This window comes from Eptatretus burgeri, chromosome 17 (genome assembly GCF_056783735.1).
Source record: "Eptatretus burgeri isolate ZD-2024b chromosome 17, Ebu_testis_v1, whole genome shotgun sequence".
Classification (NCBI taxonomy): domain Eukaryota; kingdom Metazoa; phylum Chordata; class Myxini; order Myxiniformes; family Myxinidae; genus Eptatretus; species Eptatretus burgeri.
Window position 1 is genome coordinate 23,168,044 of NC_140977.1, and position 13,865 is coordinate 23,181,908.

The following is a 13,865-nucleotide window of genomic DNA, read 5'->3' on the forward strand; positions in this document are numbered from 1 at the left end:
CGCTCGCCCGTCTCTGTCCCGCTCGCCCCGTCTCTGTCCCGCTCGCCCCGTCTCTGTCCCGCTCGCCCCGTCTCTGTCCCGCTCGCCCCGTCTCTGTCCCGCTCGCCCCGTCTCTGTCCCGCTCGCCCCGTCTCTGTCCCGCTCGCCCCGTCTCTGTCCCGCTCGCCCCGTCTCTGTCCCGCTCGCCCCGTCTCTGTCCCGCTCGCCCCGTCTCTGTCCCGCTCGCCCCGTCTCTGTCCCGCTCGCCCCGTCTCTGTCCCGCTCGCCCCGTCTCTGTCCCGCTCGCCCCGTCTCTGTCCCGCTCGCCCCGTCTCTGTCCCGCTCGCCCCGTCTCTGTCCCGCTCGCCCCGTCTCTGTCCCGCTCGCCCCGTCTCTGTCCCGCTCGCCCCGTCTCTGTCCCGCTCGCCCCGTCTCTGTCCCGCTCGCCCCGTCTCTGTCCCGCTCGCCCCGTCTCTGTCCCGCTCGCCCCGTCTCTGTCCCGCTCGCCCCGTCTCTGTCCCGCTCGCCCCGTCTCTGTCCCGCTCGCCCCGTCTCTGTCCCGCTCGCCCCGTCTCTGTCCCGCTCGCCCCGTCTCTGTCCCGCTCGCCCCGTCTCTGTCCCGCTCGCCCCGTCTCTGTCCCGCCCCCTCTGTCCCTGTCCGTCCCGCGCCCTCTGTCCCTGTCCTCCCGCGCCCTCTGTCCCTGTCCGTCCCGCGCCCTCTGTCCCTATCCGTCCCTCCCCCTCTGTCTCTGTCCTCCTGCGCCCTCTGTGCCTGTCCTTCCCATAATTTAATTTGGTCCCACTAATTATTTTCCCATCCTCCTCTGCCCCATACCTCCCCAGTTGTAAAACGACAATCGAAGTTATCCATGGGCTCATGTCTCAAGTCATAAAAGACAAGCTTTTTAACCAGATCGGCAATACAAGCAGTGGCTAGGTGATCCTTTTCTTCATTTCCTTCCAACTGTCACTTCCTTCCTTCTGATTCAAAATATTTTCTGTGCACGCATTATCCACTGTGTTTGAGCAAAGTAGTGAAACCTTCATTGTGACCACAAACTCGACTTCCTTTTGGCGCTTTTTTTTTGCCGAGATCCTTGCAGCCTCAATAAAAATGCAGTGGCGTATCCAAGTGTCTTCTTACTTCGAACCATCCTGTTTGTGTGTTGCAGGGTGTTGAGTGGTGTGAGTTGATACTGCTGCAGCTTTGTGTACGACTCCTTTAAGGACGCACTAAATACTCTTGTCTACCATCACTTGGTGATATAATGCCCAAGAGAACCCCATAGTGAATGTGTAAACGGTGCATTCCAGATTCGCTTGGGGAGAAGGGGGGGGGGACTTTGGGCTCCACCTGTTTGCACAAGAGGGGCTGGGGTGTTTGAGATTTAAGTTTGGGAAAAATTATTGAGAAAAGGATTTGGAAACACTGAGGATAGCGGAGAAATGTTGGGTGTGTGGGATCGGGGATTGGGATGGAGAAAAGGGAAAGAAGAAGGGAAGGAGGTTTGGAGGAAGGGAAGTAACGGGTTTGGATGCTCGGGTTGATTTTATATTTTTTCCAAAGGTAATCTTTCTAATCAGGCTAAGGAGCACGCCTCAGAAGGAACATTCTTGCCTTTGAGATTCCACCTCTGGGTTTGAGTCCCTGCTTAACTATGAACCACCATCCTGAGGTTTCACTGGACAGTCTTTCAAAAAGGAGGGCGCCATCCTCTGGAGGGGTTTGTTCCCGTCCGCTCGCACTTGTTCGCTGGTCGATGGTCAAGATCCCACTGTGCCGGTGAAAAATATAATAAATAAGTGAATAAATAAATGGGCCTTTGTTCTGGTACCCTGGCCAAATTGCAAAATTCCTACAATCGTAAGACACCACAATAACAGAACACCAACATTGTACGATACAATGTTCAACATCTGAAATGATCGATACGTGTTTGTTTTGATGTATCACATTGCTTCATATTTTGGAATGAACAATTAGGCCAAAAAAAAAAATGTTGCATTGGCGTAACGGGTCACTGAAAAATAGGGTAGGTCGGTCGGGATCTTTTTTTTTTTTTTTTTTTTTTTCCTAATAAATCCCAAAATTTTTGGATAATAAATCCAAAAATTTAATAAATCCTAATAAATCCCTCCCAAAATCTCCCCCGGCTCGAGTACCACCCTTTTTGTCGGCGGGTTCTGTCCGAAACACTTCCGGGTTTTTGCGATCGCGATCGCAATCAACAAGATACTTGAAATCGATAGCAAAACAACAAAAAAAAAACGTAGGGTCGGCGGAATTTTTAGGGTCGGACGGGTTACGCCAATGCAACATTTTTTTTTTTTGGCCTTAGGTCATTGATATGCAAAGATCTTTAATTGATCTTCAAAATTATTTTGTATTTGCCTTGTGCGGGTTTTTATTTCTTGAGTTATTTATCTATTTTGTCACAGTTCGTCCTTGCAAAATAGCACCTCACCTGTATTTGTACACCTTTCAGTGGAATAATGACGAGGAATTTAAGGCATTTCCATCACCTTTTAATTTGCTCGTGAAGTCGTTTCTTTTCGAGGACGGAGAACGTGCCGGAAACTTTTATCGGCGTCACATTCGGCCGCCAGAGGGAGAAGGTGCGCTGTTTGGTTGGCTCGTCCGGTGCAAGCAAAGCTCATCCATTTTGACGAACCGTTCTTGTGCCGACAGAACGAGAATGGAATGTGAACTCCCGGGCGGAATTTTCACAAAGTGCTTACATAAACGTGAGGCCCGAGTGGTCGACCGCCCGTGAGGCGGGGAGAAGGCCTCGCGCTGTTTGTTGATTTTCTACACAAGGCGGGCACGTTCACTCGCCCCTGGCCGATGGGCAGAATGAGAGACAGCTGTCATGGCGTCCGTGTGCAGGGAATATAAACACTCAGTAAAATAAATACACGGGTAAATAAATAAATGCATGGATAGATATTTCGATATCCATCCAAAAATCAAGAAATAAATGCGAGCAGTGACTTTTGACATCGAGATGAATGGGAACCACGGTGAAGATAAACTGATAATTCAACCATCTCGCTTGTATTTAAACCTGCAAATAAAATAATTATTGTACCACTGTCATCGCGATGGCAAAGCATGTTCAAGATATGTTGTCGAGGATGTACTTGCTGGACTTTGGCTGGGTGAGACCTGTGGGATTTGGTTTGGCCTGGTCGAGTCTGGGTAGGCCACTGGGTTTAGTTACATTAAGGCCTCGTGGCTTTGGATTATATGGAGACTTACTGGGTTTTGATTGGTGGTTCGTGAAACCCTACTCCATTTTGATTATAAGAAGACTCTCTGGGTTTTTATTTTATGAAGACTCCATGGGTTCAGATTACGTGAAGATGTCTAGGTTTGGATTAGGTGACCATCCCATGGTGTGCACTATGTGAAGACTCTGTGGATTTAGATTATGTGAACACTCCATGGGTTTAGATTATGTGAACACTCCATGGGTTTAGATTATGTTGAACACTCCATTGGTTTAGATTATGTGAACAGTTCATGGGTTTACATTATGCGAACACTCCATGGGTTTAGATTATGCGAACACTCCGTGGGTTTAGATTATGTGAACACTTCATGGGTTTACATAATGTGAACACTCCATGGGTTTAGATTATGTGAACACTTCATGGGTTTACATAATGTGAACACCCCATGGGTTTAGATTATGTGAACACTTCTTGGGTTTCGATAATGTGAACACTTCATGGGTTTAGATTATGTGAACACCCCATGGGTTTAGATTATGTGAACACCCCATGGGTTTAGATTATGTGAACACCCCATGGGTTTAGATTATGTGAACACCCCATGGGTTTAGATAATGTGAACACTCCATGGGTTTAGATAATGTGAACACTCCATGGGTTTAGATTATGTGAACACTCCATGGGTTTAGATTATGTTGAACACTCCATTGGTTTAGATTATGTGAACACTCCGTGGGTTTAGATTATGTGAACACTCCATGGGTTTAGATAATGTGAACACTCTGTGGGTTTGGATTATGTGAACACTTCATGAGTTTAGATTATGTGAACACTTCATGGGTTTAGATTATGTGAACACTCCATGGGTTTAGATTATGTGAACACTCCGTGGGTTTAGATTATGTGAACACTCCATGGGTTTAGATTATGTGAACACTCCGTGGGTTTGGATTATGTGAACACTCCGTGGGTTTGGATTATGTGAACACTCCGTGGGTTTGGACGAGGTGAACACTCCGTGGGTTTGGACGAGGTGAACACTCCGTGGGTTTGGACGAGGTGAACACTCCGTGGGTTTGGACGAGGTGAACACTGCATTTGTATTGTGTGAAAACACTCGCTTAACGTTCATCCTGCTCGGTTTAGGTCTCATTATCCATTAATAATGAGCACTGATGTACCCCATTCACCCAGGCCCCATTACCTCTTCGTAACCCTCCACTCCACTTTCTCGAGGACATATTAATACCTGGTGTTTCTTTGCCTTCCTCCCTGATGTTAAGTCTCAATTTTTTTTCACTGATTAAAAACAGTTTCATTCCTTAAGCTTAAATCGTTGTCCTTGTAAACTCTCACATTTTTGGAGGGTTGTGTTTGTGATTAAAAAATAACATCAGTGGGTTCCACTGCCTTTTTATAGACAGCATTTTTCAGCCCATCCCAAGTTGCCCTGAGCCATTTTAGAGTCATCCACAGAGTGATGACTGGCATCGTATGTGGACTCGTAGACTCGACAGGGCAAGCAGATTACTCACTCCCTGATTTGTCAGTTTTAACTGACAAATCTGATGTCAGCAATGTTAATCTCCTGAGATTGTGTTGGTTTCCCCATGCTTCGAGTTCAAATCATATATTCCTCTCCCGTAACTGGATTTGTATCCACAACCATTTGCTCAGGGCCCATTACTCAACGTTTGTATGCCAAGAATCTAACGTCTTTTTCAACTAAGCCATTGTACCAACAGCAAGAAAATGAAATAATTTGGCCAACTCACTGCAGATTTTGGGCATTAGTGGAAGACAGTAATACAGATCATAAGTTTCAAACTTTTCACAAAGTTCTTCAAGAATGCTCCAATCAATACCCCCCACTGCACTCTCGAAACCACAAGAACGCAAATGTTTCTTTCTCCACCGGGGATCCCTTTCTTCACTTTGCTTCTCCCTCTCTCCTTCCTGACCCCAGACCCTGGCGACAGAGAACAAATTGATTTTACTTGTAGACAAGGGTCATGGACAAGCAACACAAACATCAATGTAGCCCTTTTCCATCTCCTTCCCCCCCCTTCCACCTTTCTTCACCCGCACCCCATTTGCTGCCTTTCCTTTTTGTGCTGATTATGCCATCCATATTTTCTTCATCATCCTCTGCCTTAACACCACGTTATTAATCTCTTATCTTCCTCCAATGTTTTAAAACTATCCTCGTAATTCAAATCTCACGGTTTCCAGCTGGAAGGCCGTGCCAGCAGACCGTTCAGCCAGGCAACCTATTCCTTACCGCACACACTTCACTAATGGCCGCGCAGACGTCTCGTGTCGGGGACACCACCTAAGGGCACCCTCTGTACAACGACCACCCGCGTGCGCTCAATTCGCCCATTTGTCCGCTCGGTCTGTGTCACTCTCCCACTGTCCGACTTTCTCACTCAGACTCCTGTTCTCCCATTTACCATTGTCTGTCTAAATATCGATACCTAGATGCCTTTGTTTGTTTCTTCATTGATCGCAGTCCTTCGCAGCAATGCTTACACAGCGGTTTGCGTGTGGGAAAATAAATCGTTATCCCTTCATTCCTTTCGTCACCTTTTGTCGATAATACTTCGGTGCTTTGATATGTAGTGGAATCGCAGTTCGGTTAAGAATATTCTTGTTATGCAATCCTTCTGTTAAAACAAACCTCTCTCTTAAAATCAAAAGAGCACTGTCTGACACTGTTTGTAAAAGTTGAAAATTTCTCAAAAACCCATGCAACCATTGCAAACCTCCTATTTTGCCGTAGATAATGCCCTTTGGGGGGGGCTTGCAGGATTTTCTGGGGGTACGCACATTCGTCTCTAAGATGTCGAGCCTGGGTTCGAATCTCGACCAACCATCAGCTGTCATCTTGGTGTTACACAGGCAGGGTGATTCATCTAAATGGGAATCCCGTTTGCCGGCATAAGTTGGTGGACATTAACGATGCCACGGTCTCCTTCTGAAGAGTGGAGGGCTATCGCCTGCACGATTAACAAATTACAAATTCCTACCCTAACTACCGCTGGCAGAGGGATGGCAAACCACCCAGCATGATCCTCGTCAAGAAACTGATTCTGCAGAACAAACACTCTCGAATCGAGTATTATACATCAGAATCGGAATGCCCTTTGCATTCGTAGTTTCACCTTTAAGAGCACTTTTTTTCTTAGAATTAAAGGTTGTCTTGCTGATGATGTCTGAAGGCAGAAACAATAATCGGTTCTTGTACGACCATCTGTATTGGCCTTCGGGCCTCGGCCGATTGTATGCCACGAATCCAGTGTCCTTTTCACCAAAGACAGCTGTTCACCACCATCTCAGATAATCCCCGATCCAAAACCATGATCTTTTCCACCCTCGTTAACCCCCTTCCCTCGCCCCAATCCCTCCTCCTTCAAAATCTCCAGTTTTCCCTTCTTGGAGTTTTCTTCTGTATCCATCTTGTCTACCCTGTGGATCCTCTCCTGCCCCCCCCCACCCTATTCCTCCCCACACCCTTTCCTTGTCCAAGTTTACCTCTATCTTGGCTTTCTACTCTGCTGGTGGTGTTTCCACACTCTCTGTTTCTTTTCCACCCTGTTATGTCCTGATCCGACGATCCGTTAAGTGTACTAGCTCTTCCACGAGTCTCGACTATGTTTTCAAAAAAGGTGCATTGCGTATTAATCGATAAGCTTTGTATGACCATGTACTTTGGTCCTCGGACTGAAGCACGCGTGTTTAACTTTTTTTTTTTCTTTTTTAGGTGTTTTCAATTAAGCTGTTTACACTTTTTTTTCACGTGTTTTTCAATTGAGAAAGAATGCTGTCCAAAGCTGGTGATGATGTCCACTTGTGAAAACTTGTGGGCCCATCGCACACTTCTCCCCTTGAGTGCTGATAGACTTACCAACCACATGTTAAGCTCGTTTATCGTACAGCGTGACGTCCAAGCCAACCCAGCCATACGGGCTGAGGTCCTCCGAGACGACAGCAAGGCATTTAAACATAGAGCATCCGGACGAGCTTGTCTCGAGGAATTCCGTCGCAAGTAAGTTGCTGGGTTTTCTTCACGTGTTGACCGTCGTCGTCATCTCACGACGTTGTGTTCTCGTTGGTTGGTATCTCCATTTGCGGGTTTCAGAAGGGGGGATCGGAGTCCTCCCAGGATCTCCATTTCGGTAATGGACCTCGCTTTCATGGAGGTTTTGTTGTTCTCAAATTTTTGTTCCGAGGTTTATTTTCACTATCGTCGCCAAACATCGGACAGCCTTCAATTGTAGCTCGTTTGTAGCAATATTGCCCTGGATAGTTTTAAGGTCTCGGTGAAGTTCTTCTTCATCACACCTGTTGCTCCAACTATCACTGGCACAATATTGGCGCTCTTCAACTCTTGCCGGGTATATTCCGTTGTGCGTAAAGTGTTTCACGTGTAAGATGGCTCCGCAAAAGGAGATGGAATTATATTAATAATCTTCTTCGTCAACACACGTTTGAAAATACTTGGCAACGACACTTTCACCAGTTTTGCAGATTTGCAACCACAAAAGGATCCCCCTTCGGCAATGTGAGATGAAGTTTGGGAACATGCCGTTTCCTTGAGCCACTCTGGCCCAGAAATTGACCTTGCAGGTCTCTGGTGGGCTGGGATGGAAGCTTGAGCATCCAAGAAGATGAAGGATAGATGCTTCATCCTGAAGAGGCCTCTTTGGCCCCTTTTGATGCTAACCTGTAGTACGAGTCGGACTGTTACTGACGTTCATCCCTTATTCACCTTCCAAACTTCCTTGAACGTGTGTGTGTGTGTGTGTGTGTGTGTGTGTGTGTTTTTGTTTGAGGGTAGGGGTGGGAAGAGAGAGATGGTTCGCAAAGAGGATCGAAAATGATGGCAGGGTGTAGGAAGGTGGAAAAAAAAAAAGCAAGATGGTGGAGAGTGAGACATGGGAATGTTTTGTGCATCAATATAAATTCAGTTTGGGTGGTTGTATTCCAATTTTGGTCTCTTTATACTTGTTGTGCCCTGTCTTTGTTTGTTTGTGTTTAATGATGTATGATGTTGTAATATCCTCACACAATGCTACTTCATGCCATGAGATGATCGGCTGGAAGGAAATTCTAAATTGAAGACGCCACAGACTAAATATGGCTGCGTGGTTAGCGACTCAGGTCAGACGTTTTAATGGGACCTTGCAGCAATCGTGTCCCAGGTGTATCCTCCCAAGGTAGAGAGGGCATCATGTGACTGCTCCCTCTCCCTTGGAATGCTATTTAACACCCCCTTAAGAGGATAGTGGAGAGGCTTTCCCAACGTTTTCTTCTGTCTCAGCCAATGCAGGTGTAAAACCGATAGGATTTCATCCTCCTCATCACTTGAAGACTCCAACTCATATTGTTGGGGTCACGGGGGTACTACGAGGGTGGGGATATCCCTGGTTTCTTCCCGGGCTCACCGGGAATCGATGTATTGTTAATGTATTGTTAATCCCTTCATGTATTGTTAATGGAGGCATACGATCGTCGGATGAATAACGAGCAACTCGTTGAGATAATTAAAGAAAGCCACCAACACGAGTCCAAAGTACATCCTTTATCCTAAAAGTCATTTGTGCGTCGAAAACACCCGACGTTGGCGAATCTTGAAGAGGTCATTGAGTTCAGGTGAAGACCTATCGATGATTATCTCGAGTTTTAACTGGGAACCACTGTCCTTACCAAGTGGGAAGATTGCGGACATGGACCAGGATGGTTCTGCAGGCAAGGGCCAGGGAGGTAGCTGGAGGGGGGGGGGGGGACTGTGGCCAGGGTCATGTTTTCATCATCGAATTCCACAAGGAAAAACTCGTTTACTAGCACATGCCATCTTCAAGTGATTTGATGAATGTCCAATAACCATGCAACCAATCACTCTACATCATGAAGCAGTGCCCTGACTATCATTCATAACTAACACGTCGGAAATGTCAATTATAACTGACGTCATTCACAGATACGTGCCATGGTCTCGAGCCTGTTTTTGAGTTATCTCCTGCAGTTTCATCCTGGCTTTTGGCTCAGATTAGTGTTTCATGGTGCCCAACATTTTCGGAAACGATCATCTCATCTGTGATTGAGAAAGAACAATCTCTGTGTTCAGAAAGGTTCGGATGAAAGAACGGCCGGAGAAGAACGAAAGGAGGGCCGTTAGTTCAACGGTCCAGGAATTACGCGTGGAAGAGCCAAAAGACCTCATGATGTATCCGTGATCATCTCCAGAAATGTTGGATCACATTTAGGGAAAAAGTGAAATCGATATCGAGTTCACATGTCCTCCAGCAAGTCGAGGTGGCTGGAGACCGCGAAGAGGCCGAATATGACAAGGCGGTCTATCACCTCTCGACCAAGTCCGGCGTGGGCTAAACGGTTAGGGTGGCCGGCTTAAGATCTCAGGGTCTTCAGTTCGAGCTCCTGTCATTCCGGTGAAGTAACACCAGGTAGGGTTGACTCAGCCTGTCATCCTTCCGAGGACAGTGAAATGAGTACCAGTGTTCTGGTAATTCGTTTCCGATGCAAGCTGCAAACAATATAGCTCGCTACCTCTCAACCCATATTAGAAGGTTGGGGGGTTTTAGTACTGCCATATATGGCGTGAATATGTAAACCTGTAAAGTATACTGTGGACCTCTCGACCAGGGGATGAGGGCCAGCTTAACGTAGGCTGTGAAGGACTCTTCAGTTTTGTGTGTGCAAAGAGCCCGTCATGTTGACTCTTTGTTAGTTGTTCCTCAAAACCGCCAAACCGTGGAAATCCTACAACATCGATTTACAGTCACCGGCTTCAACATCAATACAGATTTCAACGACGGACCCGAGACATCAAAAAGCTACAAATATCGAACAAACGGTTTCAAAAGGAGCTCCTCGCCGCCATTAGAACAGTTAACTTGCATCAGATGCGGAAATTTAAGGGAATCGTTGTTCCCAGCTTGCCCGCTCCATGACACAAGACGCCATTTGCATTTTTGCAGTTTCCATCCCGACCCCTTTTGGAACCCCCTGCGGGCACGGGTAACTCGCTCGTCCAAATAATAATCCGTTGGTTTGTCAAAATAATTGATTGGAATCCTGGAAATATTCAACCACAAAGTTTGTTTCCGCAGTAAACAATCGGGCCTCACCTCGATTGTTTACTGGGGAAATCACAAACACAATGAGGCTGAAGCACAAGGTCTGCTGCCTTCACATTCGAGGCAGCTCGGTGGTCTCTGGGTGTTTTGTTTTAACCTCTTCTTCTCCAGTGTTGCTCCCTCATTCTTCCCCATCTACTCCAGGATTCACGTTCTCTTCCAGGAACATCCTTCCTGGTTAATCTTCCAAAATCCAGACTGACTGGATGGACACCTTGACTGCTTTGTTCTTCGCTTCTCTAATCGATGGAACTCCTTTCCGGAGGCCTTGCTTGAAGCAAGGCTTCAAGCAGGCAGTGCACCACCACCTCGTGTGATCCCCTATTCTGACCCCTTCTCCTTCTCCTTCTCCTCCTTCTTCTCCTTCTCCTCCTCCTCCTTCCTGTTGATGTTTTATTTCTTCTTCTTCTTCAATGCAGTGAATTTGACCGGGGTTCGTAGTAAGGTCTGAGCTATCACAGAACACCTCCATCTTGGCCTCCAGCAACAGCCACCCCGAAACACGCCCCCCAGCGGTCACTCCACAATACATAGTGCCAATCACAATGGTGTTCTGGCGATAATTCGCCTACTCTTCACGAAGGACACTGGGATATTTAACATCCACCAACATGAACAAATGTTGAGCATAAGGGACGCCAAGTTTCACGTCCATCTGAGGGACGCCACACACATTTTGATGAAACACCGGGATGAGAGTTTATAGCTGAGAAAAGCTCGTGTAAGAAAATAATAAATGGACAAACACCTATGGTAGATGGGATTCGAACCAAGACGAGACAGCAGGTAAAGACCATTTGGCCCACTCTGCGTGTGTCACGTCCCCACCTGGCTTGCCAATTGCAGGTTCTGTGAACAATTATTATTCTAACGATAAGTTTGAAGCGAGTTGCCCTGGAATACCCTCTTGCAACGGCCTACTCTTGGCGAAGGACATTAGTTCTAGCAACAGCCGGTTTGGTGACCTTGCGACGTTACGGTGTACTTGATGCGGCACCGACATCTGGTGACCCACCAGAACGACACTTTTAGCCGTACAATTCTCTCTCTGGATTTGAACCCAACACCAGCTCGAGCTCCATAAGCCAACATTGTTGAGCGACACCACCCAGGTTTGTAGACATTAGTCGTCTTGCCCGCCATCAATGGCGCACATCATCGTGTGCGATGAAAAGACCCGACTCGGAAGGGTTCCCTGTAATTGCAAACACACGCTCAGAGATCTGAGATCGAGATAGATTAATACTATGATTAAACCGGCTGGCTGGTTCGTGGCCACCAACCCAACTCGGGGTTCGCTCTCCCTGGACCTGCCCAGGTCAGACGTGCTAATGGGCTCGAGGTCTGGGGGCACTGACCCACAACTGCCCTGGGGGCGCTTTGGGATATGCTAAGGGTCTGGGGGCGTTTATTTATGGAAATTGCAGTGTTTGGTTTTATTTTGTACAATTGTACATACAGTAATGTGTTACATTGATCGTACGTTACATACGGTTTGTAATGTACACAGTGTAGTAAAATATAGTCATTATTATATATTAAACCTTTTTTATTAATGTACTTTTTTTTTTTTTTTAAACAAGCATATGGAATATTGAAACTCTAATCAAATCCTGTCCTTGAAAAGAGTATGCTAATGTGTGCCAGCTGCCAGTACCTTTTACACATTCTAATTTTCCTACCCCGTTGTCTTGCAGCGCAAGGATCATCCTTGTTCGTCGCATTCTTTCTGTACCATTGCGATGGGGTATGGTGCTGATGTTGAAAGGTGAAGTTTCGACGGCTGAGGGTCAAGATCGAATGCTCCCTCATGTGTGTGTTGATAGTGCATCAACGATATTATGATGTAGTAATTCGTTTTACAAGACTTGTTGGCTTTGGACATCATGACGAAGACATGATCAAGCAGAACAGGCAACTGCCACTTGGATTTTGTGCCCAGAGTAAGCTCTGCATTACCAACACAGGACAAACATCAGCAAAAGGTGTTATGTCGTGGTGTTTGCAACTGTCTGGGCATTGGCTTGAGCTGCTCATCACCAGAAGACGTTACCTGCTCAGTGTCCTCCACACTCGCAGTGACCTTGATGCAGACTGAAATTCCCACCACTCTCGAAAGGTCCACAGTTATAACTAGAAAAAGAGCAATCACAGATTGCAGACCCTCGCCAGGACTTGCTTTGTGTGCTGTTTGTGTCATTTTGTGGAATGTATTTTGTGTACTGGTGTGTTAAGTAATTAATATGAGACATAACTCGAACTGCCACTTTATAACTGCTGCCCGTGATTTTTTATATTTTTTTATTTTTATTTTGTATACATTGTCGAGGCTCGTATTAGAGCTAACACACAACTCACAGCAAGGGGGCATGAGACAAGAGGGGCGGGAGTGGAAGGGACAAAACAGTGGGGAACAGACACATTAGGTGAACTGTGGAAGGGAGAGGGATGGGGATGGGACGGGGAACATGGCGAAGAGAAGATGGACATTACAGGGACTTTCAGGAAGGAAAGCAGGGGAATTGAAGGAAGTGGGCTTGGGTGGATTATCGGGGGTAGAAAAGATCGAGGATTTGGATGGGGGAAGATAAGAGGTGGTGGTGAACAGCTGTTTTGAAAGCCTGGAGGGAAGAATGGGAAAGAATAGAGTAAATAAATAAATAAATGACCGTTTTTACAGCCATTTTTCCCTGCTGTGCAGGGGTTTGGCTTTTTCTTGAGGCAATGTTTTATGGCCGTATGCCCTTCCTGACACCAACCCTGGTCGCCTCTTACGACACACAGGGATATGGTACACCTATTCTAACCGGGGCATACACCGGGACCAGTACACTGGCACTCATTTTGCCGACCTCGGAAGGATGACAGGCTGAGTCAACCCCCTGGTGTTAATTCAGCAGCCAATGGGGCTTGAACTCAGGACCCTGGGATCCCAAGCCACCATCCTCACCACTAAGCCAACACCAGGCTTGGAAAGAATAGAGTGAGGAAGTTTATTCCAAAGGCGGGGAAAAATAGGAATGAAAGAGTGAAGATGAGCAGTGATTTTGGTAGTTTTACCAGAAGGGGGTTGTTGGCAGACCTTGAGCGCCCTGTGGAAATGTGGTGGGGACAAATCGCAGAGAGAGCAGGGGGGCAAGGCTGGAGAGGAGTCGGTAGAAGACAAAGACCACCGACCAACCTGCGGTGATTGAGTGAGAGGCCCAAAGACTCAGCTTCATTGCGGGAGATGCCGATGATCTTAAATGCCCTGGTTTCGACAGCGTGAAGCCGAGAAAGGTGGGAGGCAGGAGCACCAGCCCAGAGGGGAGAGCAGTACTCCATCAGGCTACGGACAAAAGCTTTGTAAGTGGTCAGGAGCTCAAGAGGGCTGAGGAAGGAGTTTGCACGACGGAGGATTCCCAGTCGGCGACTGGCTTTTAAGGCGAGGTTGGAAATGTGACTTTCCCAGGAAAGGTCATGGCAGATAGTGAGACCCAGAAGCTTGAAAGA

General features: G+C 47.0%; 1 protein-coding gene across 4 annotated transcripts in view; it reads left to right on the forward strand.

The window, feature by feature from the left end:
• Positions 1–12,624, forward strand: part of COPS5 (COP9 signalosome subunit 5) — a 72,143-nt gene extending 59,519 nt beyond the window's left edge. For 2 of the 4 annotated variants that reach the window (XM_085861292.1, XM_085861294.1), the window contains one exon: positions 823–1,106. In XM_085861292.1, coding sequence (XP_085717418.1) covers positions 823–916 — 94 coding nt within the window. In that variant the 3' untranslated portion in view covers positions 917–1,106. Of the gene's footprint in view, positions 1–822; positions 1,107–12,070 lie in introns of those variants that run through there. The other 2 variants (XM_085861293.1, XM_085861291.1) reach the window with 2 other exon arrangements.
• Positions 12,625–13,865: the final 1,241 nt, after the last annotated feature.